This window comes from Mesoplodon densirostris, chromosome 2 (genome assembly GCF_025265405.1).
Source record: "Mesoplodon densirostris isolate mMesDen1 chromosome 2, mMesDen1 primary haplotype, whole genome shotgun sequence".
NCBI lineage: Eukaryota > Metazoa > Chordata > Mammalia > Artiodactyla > Ziphiidae > Mesoplodon > Mesoplodon densirostris.
In genome coordinates, this window is record NC_082662.1 from 52,245,189 (window position 1) to 52,268,014 (window position 22,826).

At 41.5% G+C, this 22,826-nt stretch overlaps 1 protein-coding gene across 7 annotated transcripts in view; it reads left to right on the top strand.

Annotated features, from left to right (window-relative positions):
* FGGY (FGGY carbohydrate kinase domain containing) overlaps positions 1-22,004 on the top strand; it is a 430,315-nt gene extending 408,311 nt beyond the window's left edge. For 6 of the 7 annotated variants that reach the window (XM_060089872.1, XM_060089875.1, XM_060089873.1 and 3 more), the window contains 2 exons: positions 16,661-16,722; positions 21,789-22,004. In XM_060089872.1, the coding sequence (XP_059945855.1) occupies positions 16,661-16,722; positions 21,789-21,870 (144 nt within the window). In that variant the 3' untranslated portion in view covers positions 21,871-22,004. The remainder of the gene's footprint in view (positions 1-16,660; positions 16,723-21,788) is intronic. The other variant, XM_060089874.1, reaches the window with a different exon arrangement.
* The last annotated feature ends 822 nt before the right edge of the window (positions 22,005-22,826 follow it).

Below are 22,826 nucleotides of genomic sequence, written 5' to 3' on the forward strand. Positions count from 1 at the left end.
ATGAATACAAGAATGTAGACTATCTTATTAATAATAGAATAGGTTAAATGAAATATTAAAATTAAATTCACCAATTTCTTTTCACTTTTTTAAATGGCCTCTAGGAAATTTAAAATTACTTATGTAACTCACATTATTTCTGTTGGGCAGTGCTACCATAAACTCTCATCTTAAAATAAAATCCCCTCTTCTACCTCTCAACCCCTCCAGTTATTGCCTCTTACAGGCAAAAATGTTTTAAAAAGTGGCCAGCCTCACTGTCATGATTTTCTTAGCACCATCTCCCTCCTCCTTAGCCAAGGATGATCTAGCTTCCACTTCTACAAATCCACTAAAATAATGCTAGTCTAAGTCACTAATGCTAACCTAGGCCACTGCACAACACAGAGGACTTTCCAGGCCTTACCCTGCTTTACGCTTAGCAGCATTTTGCAATATGGAGCAGTCCCTTCATTGAAACACTTTTTTAAAAATTTATTTTATTGAAGTATAGTTGGTGTACAACGTTGTGTTAATTTCTAGTGTACAGCAAAGTGATTCAGTTATACATATGTATACATTCTTTTTCATATTCTTTTCCATTATGGTTTATTACAGGATATTGAATATAGTTCCCTGTGCTGATCAGTAGGACTTTGGTGTTGATCCATTCTCTATATAATAGTTTGCACTTGCAAACTTCCAATCCATCCCTCCCCTACCCCGCCTCCCCCTTGGCAACCACAACTGTTCTCTACGTCTGTGAGTCTGTTTCTGTTTCATAGATAAGTTCATTTGGAAACACTTTTCCACTGACAACATACTTCCTTGATTTTCCTCCCGCTGCTCTGAATGCTGCTTTCCACATTCCTTTGCCAGCTGTCCTCTCTCCTCTACCTAGCATTCTCTGTTGGTCTTCTACCGGGTTTTGTCCATCTCATCCACTTCTAAGGATTCGTTTTCTATTTATATGGCAGCAGCTCTACAGCTGTTCACATGACATCTCCACCTAAAAGTCTTACAGGCATCTCAATTTAAACATGTTCAAATCTGAACTCAGCATCTCCACCTTTGCCTGCAAAACTGGCGTTAGCTTAGGACATGGCACTATTGGTAAGGGCACCACATCTACTTAATCACTCCTGCCAGAACCTCAAGGACATTCTGAACCCAGCCTCTCTTTTCCCTCCACTTTGGTCTCTCCTGGTCTCTTTCTAAACTATACCTCGTGTCTCTTGAATTCTTCCACTTTGCTTTAATTCCACAGTCACCATGCTAGTCCAAGCCACCATCAGCTCTCGCCCAGACTGCTCCAAGGGCCTCTTGAATGGCCTCCACCTTTACCACTCTCTAACCCGTTCTCTACACATCAGCCAAAGTGATCTTTCACAAACTTGGAATAGGATGGCTTTGGCTTAAAACTCCCCAATGGCTTTCCCTTGACTTTGGCATAATGTTGGAAACCCTTAACGTGATATTAAAATGCCAACCAAAATCTATTCCTGTCTTCATTTGTAGCTTTGTCTGTTATCACTTTTTCCCTCTGTTCTATCTACTCCGGCCATCTTGGACTTCTTTTTGTCCTTTGAATGTGCCACATTATCTTGACTTAGGGCCTTCAAATGTGCATTTCCTTTAGCCTGGCACCCTCTTCATCACCTTCTTTACCTGTCCAACTCCTCTTTAGCCTTCAGATAGTTCCCTAAGCCCCCAGACTAGTTTTGTCTCCCTCTGGCACTCTCTTATAGCACCTGTGTTTTTCTAATAGACTCTAAACTCCATAAGGTCAAGGATCAGAGCTGTCTGGTTCACTGACGTATCCACAGTGCCTAGCACAACACGTGGCACACAATAGGTACTCAATAACTAGTTGTTGAACAATAAAATATTATCTGATTCAAACTTCCCATTTTGGAGACGAGGAAACTAGGATCTAGAGAAAGGAAGCAACTCATTCAAAATTGCAGAGCCTAGACTCAGATTTGTACAGGACCAGAGCCTCCTGATTTCCAGATCAGTTTTCTTTCCAGTACATCATGTGCCTTGTCAATAACTTAGTAACCAGAGGGAAGCAGACTGAATTCCCTATGTCTTGTGAAAGCCAGAGCAAGCTCATCTTCATAAACACAGCTGACATAGGTGTTGTTTTCTTTGTTTGTTTTATATAAAAGGCCTAGAAGTCCAACCCAGAAATAAACTCCACATTTCTAAACCTACAGGCTCCTACAACTTTTATTCCCTACAGCCCCTGTTCTGCTCATTTTTCATCTTCCTTCCCTCCATTAACCAGAAGCATCAGCTGGCATCCAATGTTGAATGGTTCCTTCATTCCATGCTCCTTATCACTCCCCTGCCCAGGCAGCATGTTACATGTAGCAGAAGATTAGGAAGTGCTGTCTTTAAATAGCAGCACTTGAGAAAACATTACAATATCCTGTGTAATCCTGGGGTGCTGATGGGTATAATAATTATAAAAATAAAAATAACAAATTTTTAAGCTATTACTTGTGCCAGGCACTAAATTAGATGGTTTGCATGCCTTTTAGCTTTCTAACTCTATGAGTAATTATTTCTGTTTTTCTATTTTACAGATGAGTAAACTGAGGCATAAAGAAGTTATTAAATTGCCTAAGCCATTCAGTTAGAAGAGCCAAGGTGCTGATCTAGGCAGTCCAGAGCCCATGATCTTAACCATGTGACATCTGACAATAAAAAACAGGTTGACCTGACAGTTAGGAAATACTAAAAAGTACAACTAAGGGAGATCCCAAAGTTGCTTTATACAGATATCCTACCCCTGATTTATTCATTCATTCATTCAATCATTTATTAATTCATTGATCCATCTACTCATTCGTTCTTTCATTCTCTCAACACTATTTATCGAAAAGTCACATTATATCAATTGCTGGGAATACTGATTAAAATTAATGACCTCTATCCTCTGAGCTCTCACCGTCTAGTGAAAGTGGCATATAAGTAAACAGACATTTATCCTACTGTGTGCTAAGTGCTAAGATAGAGGGAAATCAGGGAGCTTTGGGAACACAAAAAAAGATTATAAACCAACTTAAAAGGACACTGCGATGATTTATCCTGGACTTGCCTTCCATGCTTTCCCCTCACTCTGTCTGACCTCTGCTCCCTCCTTCCTTCCCAGTTTCCCGCCAGCCTTTCTCATGCTTTTGGTGCTTTGGTGCCATCTTTGGCCTCACCAACTCCTGGTTTCAGACTCAACCTCTCTGCTTGTCCTTTTTCCTCCTGATGTTGGTTCGAAATGCATTCTGGCTTAGCCAAAGGCTCTTCTGCACCATAAACCAGTCTGAGGCTGGCCCCAAAGGCTAGACCAGTGTGTGCATGCCCTACTTCTAATGTGGCTCTAGTCTAGGAGAGTTGGAGATCCAAAACAGGGAGCTTTAAGGAGTATGGAGGGCAGGATAGATGGATAGATACCCTGTGTCTTAGATAATTTGTTTATTTATCAGCCTAAACAAAGAGAAATTGATTAGTGACTACCCAACATCCCTTGAAGCTCAGTCATTAGGTCCTGCATGCCCCACACCACATTTTCATTACCCTGTAATATATTGGTCTCTGTGCAGTAGTGGAATCTTTGGTTTTGCATCAGAGTAAAATAAAATAAACCCATCACACTTGGAACGTAAGGAAATGTTAATACCATCACATTTTTATTCTTTGCTGCCAATTATGGTTCCTGATCTGTTGGCCAAAGAATCTTCCCAATACAAAATTAACGTTGAAGCAGGAAATGTAAGTTTCCAAGGTGTTCAGACCCTGAGAGCTTTCAAGATGTTGTGTTTTCTCGAGTTGCAGTCTCCTGTTGGCCCACTCCATCCTAAACAAAGTTTCTCCCCTGCAGTCATAAATGAAGCATATCCTGGCTAAAGAATTTTGTGGATTAGAGGCACCAGTTGAATTTGGCAACTAAAAGAGAATTAGTGGTGATTCCTGTTGATCAATGTGTTTGATGTAATAGATGAGGGACTCACCCCTATATATGGAAGAAATCAGAGTCAGAAGAGGTATATGGATTGAAAGAAAAAGAAGGGATTGAGATTCTAGAAATAACCATGAGGTGGAGGGGACATTTGATAGGAATGATGGGGCAAGCGAGAGAATTGGACTAATGGGCAACTGAAGTCAGAAAGTGGCAATTAGAATATTGGAAACACTTTGAAAACATAAGACTCAAGCATTGGATGGGTCTTGTAAACAGATACTGAAGTCTTACATGATGATGACAAACCTCCAGATGGAAAGGGAGACTCAGATCTAAGCCTTAGCCTCATTTAACAGCAGCAAGAGGCTGATGATGACAGCACTGAGATGCAGGGGAGCTGAGTATGATTATATCTCTATCATTAGGTGGCATAAACTTCAGAGTGAGTTTTTGTGCTTGCAGGTGGAGGAGTAATCATCTGGAAATGATAAAATAAGGAGGCATGACAATATTGACACCCACCACCTTCCCCACCAACCTGAAACATCTACCCAAGTAATACATGTTAACTCTTACTTTTAATGAAGTTACTGGGAAAATAAGCTTTGTTTCAGTTGATGGGTAAATAGTAGTAGTAGTAGTAACAACAACTATAGTTTTAATCATTTATTCCATAACAATAGACCTATAAAATAGGTATTAAGATTCCCATGTTTAAAATTGAGACTCAAGAGTGTTAAGTGGCAGAGCTAGGATTTGAATTATGGTCTCTATAGCACCAAAGCCTTTGTCCCACAGTGAATGGTTAAGAATAGAATTCCAAAACTGTGTGTCTCCGCATCTTTCAAATGGGGATATGAATTAGGTAAAGTGTTCACTACAATACTGGGCCGTAGTAAGTGCTCAATAACTGTTAGCTGCCATTACTATTATTGTTGCTGTGTTATTGTTATTAGTATTATTTTTATAGCTCACTGCATTACCTTATATTCTCAGCCAGAAATATTAGTAGGACCATTTCTTTTTCAGTCAATAACAGATTATTAGATGGGTGATAGCTTGCAGGTTTTTTTTTTTTGTTTTTTTTTTTGAGGTACGCGGGCCTCTCACTGCCGTGGCCTCTCCCGTTGCGGAGCACAGGCTCCAGACACGCAGGCTCAGCGGCCATGGCTCACGGGCCCAGCCGCTCCGCGGCACGTGGGATCTTCCCCGACCAGGGCACGAACCCGTGTCCCATGCATCGGCAGGCGGACTCTCAACCACTGCGCCACCAGGGAAGCCCCTAGCTTGCAGTTTTGAAGTCTGTAATCTAATGCTTTTAGTAAGAAGCTTGATATTTTGGCTTTGAGAAAACCCATAAGAGCCAAGTCAAACTCATGTAAGTAAGATGAATTGTCGTTCAACTATTCATTTTAGGACCCAACCCCTTAGCAGTCAGGCCGTGTATTAGGACCACACTTCAAAATATCACAGTGGTAGGTAGCCTTACCTATTGTGGAACCTCTCCCCTCTGCCATGCTTGCATGACTGACTTGAAATGAAGCTGTACCTTGCTGGAGAAACATGGTGGGTATATTCCCTCTTAGAGTGAAACTAGTTTAACAACAACAAAAAAAACCCCTAATAAAACGTACCATTGGGGGTAACTGGTTCATTTGTCAACTGAGAGTTAATCAAAAAAAGACATGTACATGGAACCAACAGATTGCAGAGCTGGCAAAGACTTCAGAAATAATCTAATCCAACCCCTTTATTTTGCTGATAAGGAAAGTGAGTCCCAGGAAGGGGAAGGGTCTTACTCAAGGTCATACAGCTGGCAGTAATTTTGTTTGCTTCAAAAATTAATATGAACAATCTTTCCATACATCCCTGAATCCATCTTCCTGCCTTTGTAAGCACAATGTCATGACTATAATTGAATTTATCTTTGATGGTGGAGAAAGCAAGCTTTCAGGGTTTTACAGGGCCCTAAAGTCATCAGAGCAAGATAAATTGTCATGAACTGATGCTGAAGATCTGCCTATTGGCTGTAAGCTCCTCAAGGATTAGGCCTGGTCTTATTCATGAGTTAAAGCAAGTTTCAAATCCTAGCTAAGCCATTTACTAGCTTAGGAAAGTCACTTAACCTCTCTGAGCCTCTGTTTCCTCATTATAAATTTAGATAATAAGACCTTCGTTACAGAATGTTTGTTAGCATCAAATGAGGCAAGATATAGATACACAGTGCCTCGCCAAAATAGACATTTAATAAGTGTACACTTTCAACTAACCTTTAGCTAATGTCCTGCTAAAATCTACGGACACATCAATGAATAAGAAAGCCAAGGACCCTGATTTCACAGAGCTTAGGTTCATGAGGGAGGAGTAGAGGTAAGAGCCAAAGGAAGAAGTAGACAGTAACCAAGGATGCAGGTAAATTAATATAATTTCAGGCCATGCTAAGTGCTGTGAAGGGTTATGAAGACAAGAAAATAGGATCATGTGGTAGAGGGTGTTCAGGAGAAGTAGACTGTTTCAGCCAAGAGTGGCCCAAGTCGGTCTCTTTGAGATTATATTTGAAGACGACCTAAGTCATATGAAAAAGCCAGACAGTCTAAGATCCAGAAGTGCACTCCTGAAAGAGGCAGGAAGGCCCCCAGCAGGGGCAAACTTGCCACGTTCAGTCAACAGCACCATAGCCATTGCGTTTGCAGCACAGCCAGCACAGTGAGCAAGACCTGAGGTGAGGTTGGAGACATCCACCCAAGTTTGACCTTTCAGTTCTAGGCCATCTTATGAAATTTGAATTTCCTTCAAAAAGCATCCATTGCAGCTTTCAGGAGTGAGGAGAGCTATGATATAACAAACAGTAAATATTTGACCTCTGTCCTTGACCTGGCACACAGCTTCTAAACCCCTGGGAATCTGGAGTGAAGAGTGTCTTTTGTATACTAATGAGATGACTGGGGACCCCTAGATAACCAGCAACACAGGGGTTGGTCACCAGCAAGACCAAGGCATGATCAGAGGGTTGGAACTTTGAGCCTCACTTCCTGACCTCCAAGTAGGGGAGGGGGCTGGAGATTCAGCTAATCACCAATGGCTAATGATTTACTTAATTGTACCTATGTACATGAAACCTCCATAAAAACCCCTAAACAACAAGGTTTGGAGAGCTTCCCGTGGTGTGCCCCAGAAAGCATGGAAGCTCTGCCCACCTCCCACCCACCTCCATTATACCTTGCCCTATGCATCTCTTCCATTTGGCTGTTCCAGAGTTGTATCCTTTATAATAAACTGGGCATGGCAAGTGAACCACTTTCCTGAGTTCTGTGAGCCATTCTAGCAAACCTGAGGTGGAAGGGCAGGTCATGGGAACCCCCAGTTTATAGCTGGTCAGTCAGAAGTACAGGAGGCCCAGTGACTTGGAAGTGGCGTCTGAAGTGGGGGCAGTCTTGTAGGACTGAGCCCTTCACCTCAAGTGACACTAACTCCGAGTAGTTAGTGTCAGAATTGAACTGAATTGTAGGACACCACTTGGTGTCTGCAGAGTTGGAGAATTGATTGGTGTGAGGAACCCACATAGTTGGTGTCAGAAATATTGTGAGTAAAAATAGCTCAGAGAAACAAAATCTAATTTACTTCATTCGATGATCCATGCAACAAAATTTTTTTTTTTTTTTTTTTTTTTTTTGGCTGTGCCGTGTGGCAGGTGGGATCTTAGTTCCCCAACCAGGGATCGAACCTGTGCTCCCTGCATCGGGAGTGCAAAGTCTTAACCACTGGGCCACCAGGGCAGTCCCATCCAACAAATACTTATAGATCACCTTTTCTGGCCAGGCACAGTTCTTAGTGCAATGAATGAATCAAATAAAAACCCCTGGCCACATGGGGCTTGCATACTAATGGTATAATAAATATGTAAAGTTTATGGAGCATTTACTAAGTGCTGCACTATTCTAAGTGCTTTGCCTGAAATAACTCACATGGTCCTCAAAACAGTCCTACTAGAGGCATACTGTTCTTATCCCCATTTTTAGGTGAGGAAACAGGCATAAAGAAGTTAAGTCATTTGTCCATGATAATGCAGCAAGTGGTAAAGCCTGACTTCAAACTCTGGCAGTTCGTGATCGTCAGAGTCTTTCTGAAAAATCTCTCTGACTGGTCCTCACTGTTGTTAGGGTGCCAGTTATGATGTTGGTCAGAGATTGGGATACTTGAATTTTCAACAAAGCTGTGAGTAGATACTATTATTTCCACTTTATAGATGGGAACACTGAAGCTTAGTTCACACATCTGGTAAGTAGCAGAGCCCAGGTATGATCCCAAGCCTATTTATCTCTACAACCTTACACCTTTCCACTAGCATCTCCATTTCCTGCAAAATTGGAGAGCGCCACGCCCCTACCCCTCCTTTATGATCAAGAGACTAATCCAAGGTGTATTTTAGAGTGAATACTGGAGAAATAGTCGTTTGAAAATTTTTATTTCCATTTTGTAGGCATTCTATAATGGAAAATAAAATATAAATATACCAACACATACTTATAACATACACAGTGTTTTTTCTTTTACATTCTTTTAAATTGAGATACAGTGTACATAAAGTGAAATTCACAGATCTTAAGTGTACAGTTTGATGAAGTTTGATAAATGTGTACACCCATGTAATCAACACCCTAATAAATAAGATATATGTATGTGTGTGGATGTGGATGCGTAGGTAGGTACATAGATTGATACCATGTATTTAAAATTAAAAATGAGGTGTGAGTCTTCATGTCACGATTAGTGATGAAGACCTACCCCACTCTTTCCTTTCTCTAACCACTTCCTGCTTCTCAATTGACATTGTTATCATGGAGGTTACACAGAATACCAGGTGCAGGTCAAACGATGACTGTGTCAAAGAAAAACAGAACAAAACAAAACAAATAGCAGAACAACTAGCCATTTCTTAATGCTTGTTGGAGGAAAATCACATTGCTATACTTTGTTTTTCTACGGAGGGATCATGTGCCTCAGCCCACACATTAACATGTGAACTTGTTGTTCCAGTAAAATGAGTCAGAGCTCCTCAAGAAGGCAGATTGATGTATTTCAGAACTATGTGTCAGCATCTCTGAAAAAAGGTACAGTGTACTGTATTGGTGTGTCTCACACACGCACACACACTCATTCTCACCCAAGGAGATGGCACAACTAATAAGCAGCAGAAGTGTGATTTGAATACAAGCCCGGGGAACACAAGCATCAGGCTTTTTGCATTGCAGAGAGGACAGGAGTGTTGGGTCTGAGTGTAGAGTTAAGCAAAGGCCTGGAATCGGAATTCTGGCTTTACTGCATATTCGCTTTCTGACCTTGGGCAAATTCCTCATACTCTGTTCACTTCTTGGTTGATGAAGTGGGGATAGATGATGATATCTGTGTCATGAAGTCGTTTTGAGAATTTAAAGGGTCATGTACATAAAGCAGTTCGTACAGTGCACAGCACAGAGTAAGAACCTGCAAAATGTTGGCTAAACCAGTAACCTAGCAACGGCCATGGAAGTTGGTTGCTGGGTCAATGGATGCCTTGTTTTTTGGATCATGTACTCCATCAGTTAAAAATTTTTGAGCTTACATGCTAAATACATGCAAACTTATTTACGATAAAACATATGCATATTCCACTGTGCTTGTAGATTATTTACACTATAAAACAGCTGAAATATAGCTGAAATAAAATGTTATTTTATAGTGAGGTCATCATACTAACATTATGCAGTATCTAAAGTTACACTGTTTATGGCCAGGTGAGTTTTTAATGATGTTTTAAAATGATTATTGATGATTTCTAAACGATTTTGAATATGTCTCTGTATTTATATCTCAAACAGTATTCTTTATTTTTCTTCTTTTTAATTGACATATAGTTGCTTTATTATATTAGTTTCAAGTGTACAGCATAGTGATTCAGTATTTTTACAGATTATACTCCATTAAAAGTTATTACAAGATAATAGCTGTGCTTCCCTGTGCTGTACAATACATGCTTGTTGCTTATCTATTTTATATATGGTAGTTTATTTCTCTTAATCGCCTACCCCCATCTTGCCCATCCTCCCTTCCCTCTCCCCACTTGTACTCACTAGTTTGTTCTCTATATCTGTGAGTCTGTCTCTGTTTTTCATATACATTCATTTGTATTATTTTTTAGATTCCACATATAAGTGATATCATAGAGTATTTGTCTTTCTCTATCTGACTTATTTCACTAAGCATAATATTCTCTAGGTCCATCTACGTTGCTGCAAATGGCACAATTGCATTCTTTTTTTTATGGCTGAGTAATATTCCAGTGTGAGTGTCTATGTGTGTGTGTGTGTGTGTGTGTGTGTGTATGAAACATCTTCTTTATCCATTCATCTGATGATGGACAACAAACAGTATTCTTGATAATTTTGATTTTTTTCCCAATTCTCGTCTTATCTGACTAGATCTTCATTGTTTTTACCTTATAATACGAAGAGCTAGCACCAAGTTAGTAAAAGTATCATCATTTTTTTGTTTCCTTGAATCTGAATTATCACCATTGCCTTTAATCCATTGGTTGAATCTTTCTCAGCTGCTTGCCCATTTTGTGAGGGTTTATTTAAATAAAATTAGATAATACCTAGAAACCTACCAACCTGGAACATGTAAATGATGATATGTAGCAAAGCCCTGGAAGCTGGGGACATAGAATGGAGTGCCACGCTGTCATCCCTGGTGTTGTAGAGCTCTCACCCTTCCCTTAGGACACCTCACGCATCTTACTCACTCATGACTGTCTGATGTGTGGACCAACTGATGGATCTGGTGACAATCTGCATATTAAACTTGAATTAATTTCTTTAGACTAAAAGTCATATAAATGGCACTTCCAATATTTTCTTCTGGAATCTTAACAGATCATCTCCAGCACTCCTTGGAGCACATGTATGCCATTTTAGAAACACCGTTAGATGATCTTCCATCGCCTCTGTCGTGAAAGTCATCACCCTTTCCATTCAGCAGCTCAGCAAACATTAACCAAGCAGCTGTTAAGTGCTAGGACCGTGTTAGGCATGAGACCCTCAGTAACATGGTTCCTACCTTCAGGGAGTTCACAGTATAGGTCCCACCAGGCCAGGTCCTGGTTATTCTTCCCTGTAGAAGACTCCATGACTCTGGACATGGCCAAGCTTGCAGTGAGTGCCCTTTGGTGCCTTGGTCTAGACTGCCTGCCAGCCCTCCCAAAGTCTTAAGGCCGTTGTTCCCCTCCCACTGGGTGGGAGAGAAGGTATCAGATCGCCTGCTCCCCAAATTGCAACATTCCTGTGTCTGCCACTCGTGGAATCCCCATCTTCTCCACGGGTGAAGAGCTCCTTTCTTTCTTGAACCTGACTTCCCTGGGTACCTCACCCAGTGTAGCCTAAAACCCTTTGGTGGCTCCCAAGCCAGGCCGTTAACACATGAGAACTGGGAGTTCCCTGTGCCCACACAGGCCTGGTGTCTGCCAGTGCTGCTCCCAGGGAAGTGGTGAGCAGCGTGTGTGGACTGGTATCTCGGCCTTGACACAGCAGCAAAGGGTCAAACCCCATGAATGCAGCCTTTCATGGCCTTGGTACAGGGCTCCTTTTTTTTCCTACAGAAACTCTTACACTTGCTTTCAGAAGTGACAATCAAATGTGAACTTTTCATGGTTTATTTATAGCTCGGCCTTATAGAGAGAAAGAAAAGAAGTGATTAAAAGGCGATTTTACCAAATATTTTGTTTTTAAAAGCTTTCATTGTGTGGGCAAAAAGGAAAGAGAAAAGCCCCTGTCTTCGTTGTGCTGTCTAGACTCCCAAAGAGGGTAGTGTGCTACAAATCCAGATTGTCCGACTCCTGCCTGCTGACAAAAAGTATGAATTTTGAGGCCAACTTCAAATAAACCCTTTGAACAGAAATATATTGTGGGGGGTGACTATATTTAGCACATGTCAGCATTTCCATAATAAATTCATATTGTGCTATGGTAATTTCCAGATTTACTGCAGCCAGTGGGTTCATGAGGTTTCAGTTTTATGTTAATTATTTGGAGAAATGGGAAAACTCAGCAGTGCTATTTCTGATGACAGCACTGATTCTCTGGGCATTCTCCATATTGTGTCAAATACCCTTAGTGAGCCCTGTGTCCCAGGAGAGAGGAGAGTGAGCACAAGTCATTTTGACTGCCTGTAGAAGCATAATTTTTTAAATATAAATTTATTTATTTTATTTTGGGCTGCATCAGGGCTTCATTGCTATGCATGGGCTTTCTCTAGTTGCGGCGAGCGGGGGCTGCTCTTTGTTGCAGTGCGCGGGCTTCTCATTGCGGTGGCTTCTCTTGTTGAGGAGCACGGGCTCTAGGTGCGTGGGCTTCAGTAGTTGTGGCTCGTGGGCTCTAGAGCACAGGCTCAGTAGTTGTGGCGCATGGGCTTAATTGCTCCGTGGCATGTGGGATCTTCCCAGACCGGGGCACGAACCCGTATCCCCTGCATCGGCAGGCGGACTCTCAACCACTGCGCCACCAGGGAAGCCCAGAAAGTTCTTATCTTGATCAGCATTGTCATAAATGGACTTCATGCTAAGTTTATTAGGTGTTTACAGCTAGGCTCCATTGTAGATTTTTTTTTTTTTGGAGACTTTCCACTTCTGGAAACTTCACTGTATCCTGTCCTTCTTTATTCTAGTAGATTGCTTGCTCTTTTAATTCCTTAAAAATCCAGTAGGGGACTTCCTTGGTGGCGCAGTGGTTAAGAATCCGCCTGCCAATGCAGAGGATACGGGTTTGAGCCCTGGTCCAGGAAGATCCCACCTGCCGTGGAGCAGCTAAGCCCACGTGCCACAACTACTGAGCCTGCGCTCTAGAGCCCACGAGCCACAACTACTGAGCCCACATGCCACAGCTACTGAAGCCCGTGTGCCTAGAGCCCGTGCTTCGCAACAAGAGAAGCCATCACGATGAGAAGCCTGCGCACCGCAACAAAGATTGACCCCCGCTCGCCGCAACTAGAGAAAGCCCGCGAGCAGCAGTGAAGACCCAACGCAGCCAAAAATAAATAAATAAATTTATATTAAAAAAAAAAATCCGGTAGTTTGCCTCAAGCTTCTTTATGCAGGCTCCCTCTGCCTCATTAGGTGGCCATACTGGACAGGATCTGAGGCAACCCCGGAAGCCCTCTCACCTGTGGCCACCTTAGGTTCATGGGAAACAGTCATGCCTTTTGGAGTCTGACACGTTCTGGCAGTGCTGGCTGATCCCAGGGCAACACTCCTTCACTACTACACTGAAGCTGCCAGCCAGCACTTCTTCTCCAGACAGGAGCCACACTCAACCCACCGTGTCTCACACCCTCAGGGATACACGTCCAGATCCCTGTGGCGTCAGTGAAGCCATACTTTCACCTCTCCCCTAGAAGGCCTGATGCTCAGTGAACACACAGCTGTCTCCTAAAAAATCCATCTTTTCCTGACCTTGCACATGGATGAAAGGTTTGAGTTGATTTATGGGTCCTCAACTACCCTTTTTTTCAAATTCTTCAGGGTGGTCTGTTTCCAGCTCACTTTGGTATCTCATATCTGTCAACTTTAGATCTCAGACAAAACTTCCATTTTAGCATTCTTTCACATGTACGGTCCTTAAGTTCATTTATCCCGTAGACAATTCGCTGAGCGCATACGATACACCAGATGCTGAGCTTAGCAGTAGAAACAATTATAACAGTTCCGGCCTCAAGAAGCAGGAGTCTAGTTGGGGCAGCTGATGTGCTAACAAAGAATTGTGGTGCCATATCATAAATGCTGTGATAGATGGAAGCACAAGTTGCTGGGGGAGCAAGTAACTCATTCTAGGTGGGAGGCAGGCAGTGGGGATGAGTCAGGAAAAACCTTCTGTGGAATCAACACCTGAGCTAAGTTTAACGTTTAACTCTGTACTTTTTTGAGAAACAAAATAACCTCTTTTTAAACCTTTGAAATTTCTATCACTGTTATTTCTCAATAATTTATTTTAAAAATAAGCAAAGGTAACGTGAATAAAGGGAAGAAGAATTCCCTGCTCTCTGCCCTGTGTCCACACATCTGTTACAGTGGGAAGGAAAGTGACATTTATGGAGCTCCTTCTCTAATACAAGTTTCCTGGATCCCACCCATGAAGCCAGTCCTGGAATGTCGGCTCCAGTCTGAAGCCTAAGCACAACCCGAGGAGTATGCCCCTAGGGAAGTTTCAAGCTTCAGAGGAGGCAGGAGGAGGCGGGGTCCTCCCTAAAATAGGCAGAGCAGAGTACCGCTATGAAGGAAGAAGCAATCCCCAAACAAGAGAACCAGTGGCAAAGTTGGCGATGGGGATGGCTGAGACCATCTCAGCAAGACATGGGGCTTACTTTAAGGGAATCAGAACTTAATTTATGAAGGAAAATGTTATGACATAGGTTGGGGTGAGCAGAGCTCTTAAAATATTCTTGTTAAGTGGAACGGCAGTGACCACACTAAGATGTTTTTGCTGTTTTGCAGAATGGCCCCAGTCTGACCTTCGTTGGTTCTTATCCTTTCACCTTGATTCCCTTTTCAATAATTTTTCATAATTTTTCAAATCTCCTCCTTAATAAGGCTACCGTTTCTTTCTGCTGTCAGTGTGCTTGCTACTCTCAGCATCTCTGATCTCCCAAACAGCACTTTTAAATCCACTGGGGGCTAGGAAACCAGATAACTAGTTCAGAATGTCCATGGCATCCTTGGGGAAGCGTCGGTAGGACATCCTTGCCAGGTTGGAAATATGTGTAAGCGATTAGCAGATGAAAAAGTATCAAGTTTCTTAATCCTTGAAGAACTATTGAAAAGAAGTTTATCTGCTTCTAACATAGTATTTGTCACACTCTATTTTGATCACAGTAAATGTCTTTTCCATTCTGTGGTGAGCTCTTTGATGAAAGGACCCATTCATGCTTCATCTCTGTATTCCATATATATTGGATGCTGTGCTTGGCACATAGAAGGGGCTCAATACATTTTATGAATATTCTAGGTAGAGATTAAGCAGCAAACAGACAAAGCTCCCAGACTGTGTAGCTTACATTCTGGTTAGAACAGGGAATGGAGAGGGAGAGAAGGAACACATAAACCAATAAGTACACGGATTGTCAAAAAGGAACTAGTGATAAATAATAAATATATTATTTATATAATTATATAATTAAATATGTGTGTGTGTGTGTGTGTGTATATATATATATATAAATCATAAGTAAGGTGGTAAGGATGGGCAAGGAAACACTCGGATACGTTTTGAAGGTACCCAGGGCCTTTCACATTCTGTGTGGTAGTCAGCTTTTTACATTTCTTTCCTCCTCTGCTCATGTGTGAGTTTCCCCAGGGCAAAGAGTGTATCTTATGCAAATCTGTATCCCTAGCACAGTGTCTGTACATATTGAGTAATTAATATATAGAGAGAGTAAGAAGTTGTACATATGTGACCTCAGAATGACTACATCCTTTACAATAAGAGTTCAGTAGCTGTTCCTAAGACAGGACCTATTCTGAGGAGCTTTGTCATGCTGTTGCTTGCAATCTCCCCAGGTAAGTCTTTGGAATCCAAAGTTTGGGTTTACTCCATTCCCCCTAACTTTCCCATAAACTTAATAGCATTGGGAGACTGCCCAAGGAAACTTGACCTTTCCATTCATATAATGGAGCCAACACAGTCTATGGTTGATCTTGCTGCTGTTCACTCTGACCGTGTCCACCAAGACACTGCAACTTGCTGACTGCCCGCTAACCGCATTGTAAAGACAAGAAAGTCCTGAGGTCAAGTCCATTACACTCAGCCCAGAGGTCTCACATCTATATATGCACAGTTGAAGAGACTACTGGAAAAAGAACTAAAAGTGAAATGAAGAGGTCTTAAATATTCTATCTTAAAGTACAGGTGCAAAGTGGCTTCTGTTCAGTTACTGCTATTGTGAGTTAAGCAGACAACGTGCTCAGTGGCTGATTATGTTGCCTTCTCAAGCCCTTGTGTCCAGGTAATGCAAAGGGGAAATAATTCCTTCCCACCACACCCTGCAAGCCATAATAAAAGTGCTTTGCCTTCCAGGTTGTTTATGCCCTGGAGGTCTCAATAGGCAACAGTTTATTAAGCCCAGGCTGTGTGGTCATAGATGTAATCTTTAATGTTCACTGGATTTTAATCTTATCACCAGAGAAAGTAAGTTGAAAAAAAAAATGGACTCACTGAATCTCTTAAGGGAAGTAAATTCTAATTAGAATGTTCTTGCTGGGACTTACCTGGTGGCTCAGTGGTTAAGAATCCACCTGCCAACACAGGGGACACGGGTTCAAGCCCTAGTCCGGGAAGATCCCACATGCCGCGGAGCAACTAAGCCCATGTGCCACAACTACTGAGTCTGCGCTCTAGAGCCCGGGAACGACAACTACTGAGTCGGCGTGCCACAACTAGTGAAGTCCGTGCACCTAGAGCCCATGCTCCACAACAAAAGGAAGCCACCGCAGCGAGAAGCCCGTGCATCACAAGGAAGAGTAGCCCCCGGCTCGCCACAACTAGAGAAAGCCCACGCTCAGCAACGAAGACCCAACGCAGTCAAAAATAAATAAATAAATTTACGAAAATAAAAAAAGAATGTTCTTGCCTGTGACAAGCCTCGCATTGGTGTTAACTTTCCAACTTAGTTCTGTGTGTTCTGTTTTCCATTTGACAGGACGCGATGGCAAGAATGAGCAAAGTTGGGAAAGTTGTGTTTCCTAGAAGTGAGGATAAAAGGTAAGTTTATATGTTTTCTGTGCACGGTGCTGAGGAACGAGGGCAACAGACACATGCGACGTTAGAGCCGGAATTAACCACAGGGGTCAGCAAGCCAGGCCTTTCATTTAATAGTTGATAAAACTAAGTCTCAGAGAGGTAAAGTCACTTTCAATTCCCCAAGATCACGGAGCTAGGTAGGGCCAGACCTGGAGGTCAAATCCAAACTTTTGAACTCTCAAACCAATGTTTTTTTTCCCTAGGTCACATTAGCAGTAAATCTGGTCTCCTCTGTTCTAAAATGGGGATCTCTTATGTCTTCCACATGGTAGCATCTGTCTGTTCCTCCACCCTTTGCATCATGTGATTTTGAGGGCTACAACATGACTTTTATTTTAAATTGAAGTATAGTTAATTTATAATATCCTGTTAGTTTCAGGTATACAGCACAGTGATTTTATATATATATATATTAGAGAGAGAGAGAGAGGGAGAGGTATTCTTCTTCAGATTCTCTTCCTTTATAGGTTATTATAAAATATTGAGTATAGTTCCCTATACTATACAGTACGTCAGCATAACTTTCATTAATGTTTTAACCCCAATTCACAAACACTAATTTATTGAGTGCCTGCTATCTTCAAGGCATTATGCTCTTTGGCATCTAGGCAGGATTTAGAATGGAATAAGACAATCTTATTTATGCAGGAGATCATTTCAAGCCAAAGGGATATGTTATATAATAGAAGCATTACCAGGTGACAAAGTAACCCAAAACAGAAAAGAATTTGACCCTGTAGGAGTGAGGCAAAGCTTTTGAGAGGACGTTAAGTCTAGCTGACTTTAAATGCTTAAAAGAAGTTGTCAGGCCAAAACCGAAAAGCACTTTGTCAGTAGAGGAATAACACAGGCAAAGTTATAAAGATGGCAACAGCATTGTGTATTCAGGAAACTATCAACAACTCATAATTCTGAAATGCAAAGTATGAGATGGGAGATGGCAGGGAGTGAAATTGGGTGTTGGGGGGAACAGAGGGGGTCCTCTCATAATGAGTTTTGAGGCCGTGCTAAGGACCTCAGACTTCATCCTACTGGTGAAATGGAGATACTGAACTTTAAGCAGTGGTGGGACCTGGTCAGATGCAGATATTAGAAAAATCCTCTTAGAGGATGCGTTAGAGGGCCTAAGGGTAGAAGAGACCAGATGAAAAGTTTTTCAACAATCCAGCTGAGAGAGGAAAATGACATATATTGAGTCACTGGTAGTGAGTTTAGAGATGAAGGAACAATTGCGCAAGTGGCTTTTATCACTTTAGGAAAGTATTTGAGGTTAAGATGTAAAAGCAAATTCTACCTTATATAATGGACAGGCAAAGGTGCTTATCTCACCAAAGCATAATTGACATGTAACAGAGTGGAAATGTCCATGGAAAAAGCCATCCAGTATCTTTTTATTTTCTTAAAGAAAGTCTCCAAATGGAGTTGGGCTGTTAATCCTCTGAATATAAACCCCTCTCTAAATACCGGGGTGAGTGGAGCAGGCCCTTACATGGGGGAGCTCAATGCAGGAACATGGAGAGAACTGAGTTCCCCATGGCAGTGGGAGCCCTGGGCTAGCAGCAGCATCCCTCTTTTGTTGAAATTAGAAACAGATTATTCTTCTCCATCTCTTCACTGACCCTCTGAAGACTCTTGAGGGAAGTCTGTTTTTAAGTTCTTTGAGTAGATTCCACGTGTTCTTTTGAAAAGAATCCTTGGCGGCTTGCTGTCAGCCGCTGTGAGAGAGGCGCACACGATGCTCTAGCACCATCTGCAGGCGGCCTGAAGATTTGCAAGTGGAAAGAGCCAGTTTCCTTCTGAGCTACGCTCAACATCTTGAGTCAAATCACGTTCTTGTCTGTATAGAACACTTACTTAGGTCTGTGCCACACAGACCTAAGAATGGAAGGAAACATTTATATATCATATATCTGATAAAGGATTAATACCCATATACAGAGAACTCCTAAAACTCAATAACCAAAAAGCCAACGACCTAAATCAAAAATGGGCAAAGGACTTGAATAGACATTTCTCCAAAAATGATATATGGTCAACAAGCACATGAAAAGATGCTCAACACCACTAATCATTAGGGCAATACAAATCAAGACTACAATGAGATACCAATTTATACCCATTAGTGTGGCTACTGTCAAAAAAACAGAAAATAACAAGTGTTGACAAGGATGTGGAAAAATTGGATCCCTTGCACACTGTTGGTGGGATGTAAAATGGTGCAGCCACTGTGGAAAATAATATGGTGGTACTTCAAAAGTGTAAGATAGAATTACCATATAACCCAGAAATTCCACTTCTGAGTATGTGCCCAGAAGAACTGAAATCATGGTCTCAAAGAGATATTTATGCACCCACGTTCATAGCAGCATTATTCACAGTAGCTAAAACATGGAAGCAACCCAAGTGTCCATTGACAGATGAATGGATAAAGAAAAAGTGGTATATGCGTACAATAGAATATTATTCAACCTTAAAAAGGAAGGGAATTCTGAAATATGCTGCAACACGGATGAACCTTGAGGATATTATGTTAGTGAAAAGAGCCAGTCACAAAATGACAAATATTATATGATTCCACTTATATGAGGTACCTGGCATAATCAAATTCATGGAGACAGAAAATAGAATGTTGATTGCCAGGGACTAGGGAGAAGGGGAGAATGGAGAGTTATTATTTAATGGGTGGATTTTAGTTTTGCAAGATGAAAAGAGTTCTATGGATGGATGGTGGTGACAGCTGCACAATAATATGAATGTACTTAATGTTACTGAACTGTACACTTAAAAATGGCTAAAATGGTAAATTTCATGTTATGTATATTTTACCACAATTTAAAAAATTGGAAAATAAAAAGCACAGGGAAAGAAGCACATTGGACCTCAGCTTCCCATGTATAAAAAAGGAAAAATATAGTCTCTCCATCTTTTGACATTTCAGGATAATAGAAGGATGTAAGAACAACATTAACTCACATTGTGTAAGCACTTGACAGCCCGCATAATATTTCATATTCATGTTTAAAATTCAGTCACTCGGGCCTCCCTGGTGGCGCAAGTGGTTGAGAGTCCGCCTGCCGATGCAGGGGATACGGGTTCGTGCTCCGGTCTGGGAGGATCCCATATGCCGCGGAGCGGCTGGGCCCGTGAGCCATGGCCGCTGAGCCTGCGCGTCCGGAGCCTGCGCGTCCGGAGCCTGTGCTCCGCAGCGGGGGAGGCCACAACAGTGAGAGGCCCGCATACCGCAATAAAATAAAATAAAATAAAATAAAATAATAAAATAAAATAAAATAAAATTCAGTCACTCTGTGACGTAGGTACTGTTATCATCCCTCTTACAGCAGGGAAACTGAGGCTCAGACCACTTAAAGAAGTTGCCCCAAATCACCTAGGCTTCTCTGCCTGGAAAGCCGATGCTTTTCCCACTGTACAAAGAATAAGGCCAATGAACAAAGTTGCTGCAAAACTGTCAGTATTAAAATTAGAAATCTTCAAGTGTATGAGAAAGAGTACTGACCCAAGCTTCCTTCTAGAAGTTTCCCAAAGTCAGAAAATCCATCTCATACAGTGAAAAAATTGCTTGACGTTTGATTGTCAGAGAGTAGCATTTGAAGAAGAAAATTGCTGTCCGCAAAATCATTCTATGATTAATAAATTTGGAGGCTCATAGAGTGGGTTTTAGTATAATCTACATATAGTGAGATTGATGGTAATACTGGAATGTTAATTTTTTAAGTAGTAACCATAACTAGCATTGATATCACTTGCTATGAGTCAGGCACTGTTCTAAGTGCTTCTCAAATACTACCTCATTTAGTTCACATAACAGTTTACATTACCTCTATTGAGGTAGGTCTTGTAATTTTTCCCATTTACAAATAGGGACATTTAGGAACAAAGAGATTAAGTAAAATATCCATGGTCACACAGCTAGTAATGGGGCCTAGCTGAGATTCAAACCCAGGCCTAAGAGTCCACCTCTTAACCCCGTGTTTGGCCCCATCACGGCTCTTAAGTTACCAGAATTCTTAAGGTAGAAATGCTGGGCAGTGGTGTTCCTATTAATCTGTTTATCTCTGCATGTTACAGGTAGAAGTCCCTGTGTGCATTCAGGGTTACTCTCACACTCTCTCTCCCCCAATTCCCAAGCTTGCACCAATGCTCCTTCACGAGGACTTCTTTTCAGAGCACCCCAGAACCTCCCAAGACATGCTAGACAGGGTTCATCAACCCCTTACCTCACGTCAGCTCCTCCCAGCCAAGAGGAATAAGGGCCAAGCTGCCATCTGCAAGTATAATTTGTCTTAGCTACTATTGTTCTTTTCAAGATTGTGATGCCAAGGTAGCTTCAGCTGCTCTGCCTTCTAACTCATGGCCAACACCAGTTCTAACAGGTCTTATCTGAAGACTCAGCTGGATAGTACAGGAGAAAAGGGTCCTCTGTGGGATGCCCAGAAGGCAGGGCACAGCTCCAGGAAAGGAGTCACATTCTCATGGGGTTTTACTCCCAGATAAATGAGTCTGCAAAGGAAATGAAAGTGTGGAACTTGCAAAGGGTGATTAAAATGTTCAGTTTCGTCCCTGGTCAGGCTGTGACATTAAACCAGTCACTAAACTGGTGGGGGGTGGTGGTCAGGTAATCATATATGAAATACTTATTGAAGCTGGGAATGTGAAAGGCCCTGTGTCAAGCCTGGCACTTCCACTGTGTTATAGTGGAGGCTTTGAAGTCAGATAGCCCTGAGCTTGAATTCCAGCTCTGCCGAGTTTTAGCAATACAAGTTTAGATTTGCCTCTTTGAGCAAATCTCACCTCTAAAACCTTTACCTCTAAAATGGAGATGTAGGTTCACCCATGGAGGTTAAAGATAGTGAGTGTGAAACATGTGGCTCAGGATGCTGTCAGCATCCAAAAAATGGGAAGTGTCTGCAAAACTGTAACACATAACATTTCTGTTCTTCTAAATGTCAGGGGAAGCAGCATAACAGTCTTGCTTGAGATCATCCAACATATTTATTTTTCTCCTGCAGATATTATGACAAGAAATATCAAGTATTCCTAAAGCTGGTTGAACACCAGAAGGAGTATGCATCCATCATGAAAGGGGACTGAACTGAGCTTGCACGGGCGGATGCCAGGTTTCATGTCATTGCATCAGGGGCCTCTGTCATTTCACCTTATATTTAAGACCCTTAGGTATCATTTCATCATTTCTGTATTTTCTTTTTAATAAAGAAAACTGAGACGTGTGCAACCAGAACTAGAGTCTTCCATTTCACAATACCACCTTTATTTACTTGGTAGTTTCCACAGGCACCATCATGGAGACAGAAACTTCACCAAGAGTCATAGGATCTCCTATGGGACTAGAACTTGGGGATCATTCAATCCAGGAGAAACTGTCCTTGGTAATTGATTCAATGTCAGCCACTAAAGACTTACTTCAGGTAGGACATCTAATGTTTATTCTATAGGTGGCTAAAAACTTATTAACTTTTTATTTGGAAATAATTTCAAACTTACAGAAAAACTGCAAGAATAGGAATAATACAGGGAACACCCATGTACCTAACTTTTACCTTTGAATAGTTATCCCATCTGCTTTCTCATTTATATGTTCTCTCTATATGTGTGTGTGTGTATATATGTATATTTGTATACATATGAATACATATATACACACAAATTTTTATGAATCACTTGAGAGTAAATTTCAGTAGACTTAATATTTATATAGCACTTTTATTTAATCTATTCATATTCCAGTTTTGTCAATAATTCAATAATGTCTTTTATGGCATTTTTCTCTCCTGAGTAGGATCCAGTTTAGACTCAGATACTGCATTTAACTGCAGAATAGTCATCTTGCAAACATCATTTTAAGATAGGTGCAGGCAGGGATCATCAATGGATCCAGGAGGAAATTTTTTTCTTTTTTAACATCTTTATTGGGGTATAATTGCTGTACAATGGTGTGTTCGTTTCTGCTGTATAACAAAGTGAATCTGCTATACATATACATATATCCCCATATCTCCTCTTGTGTCTCCCTCCCACCCTCCCTGTCC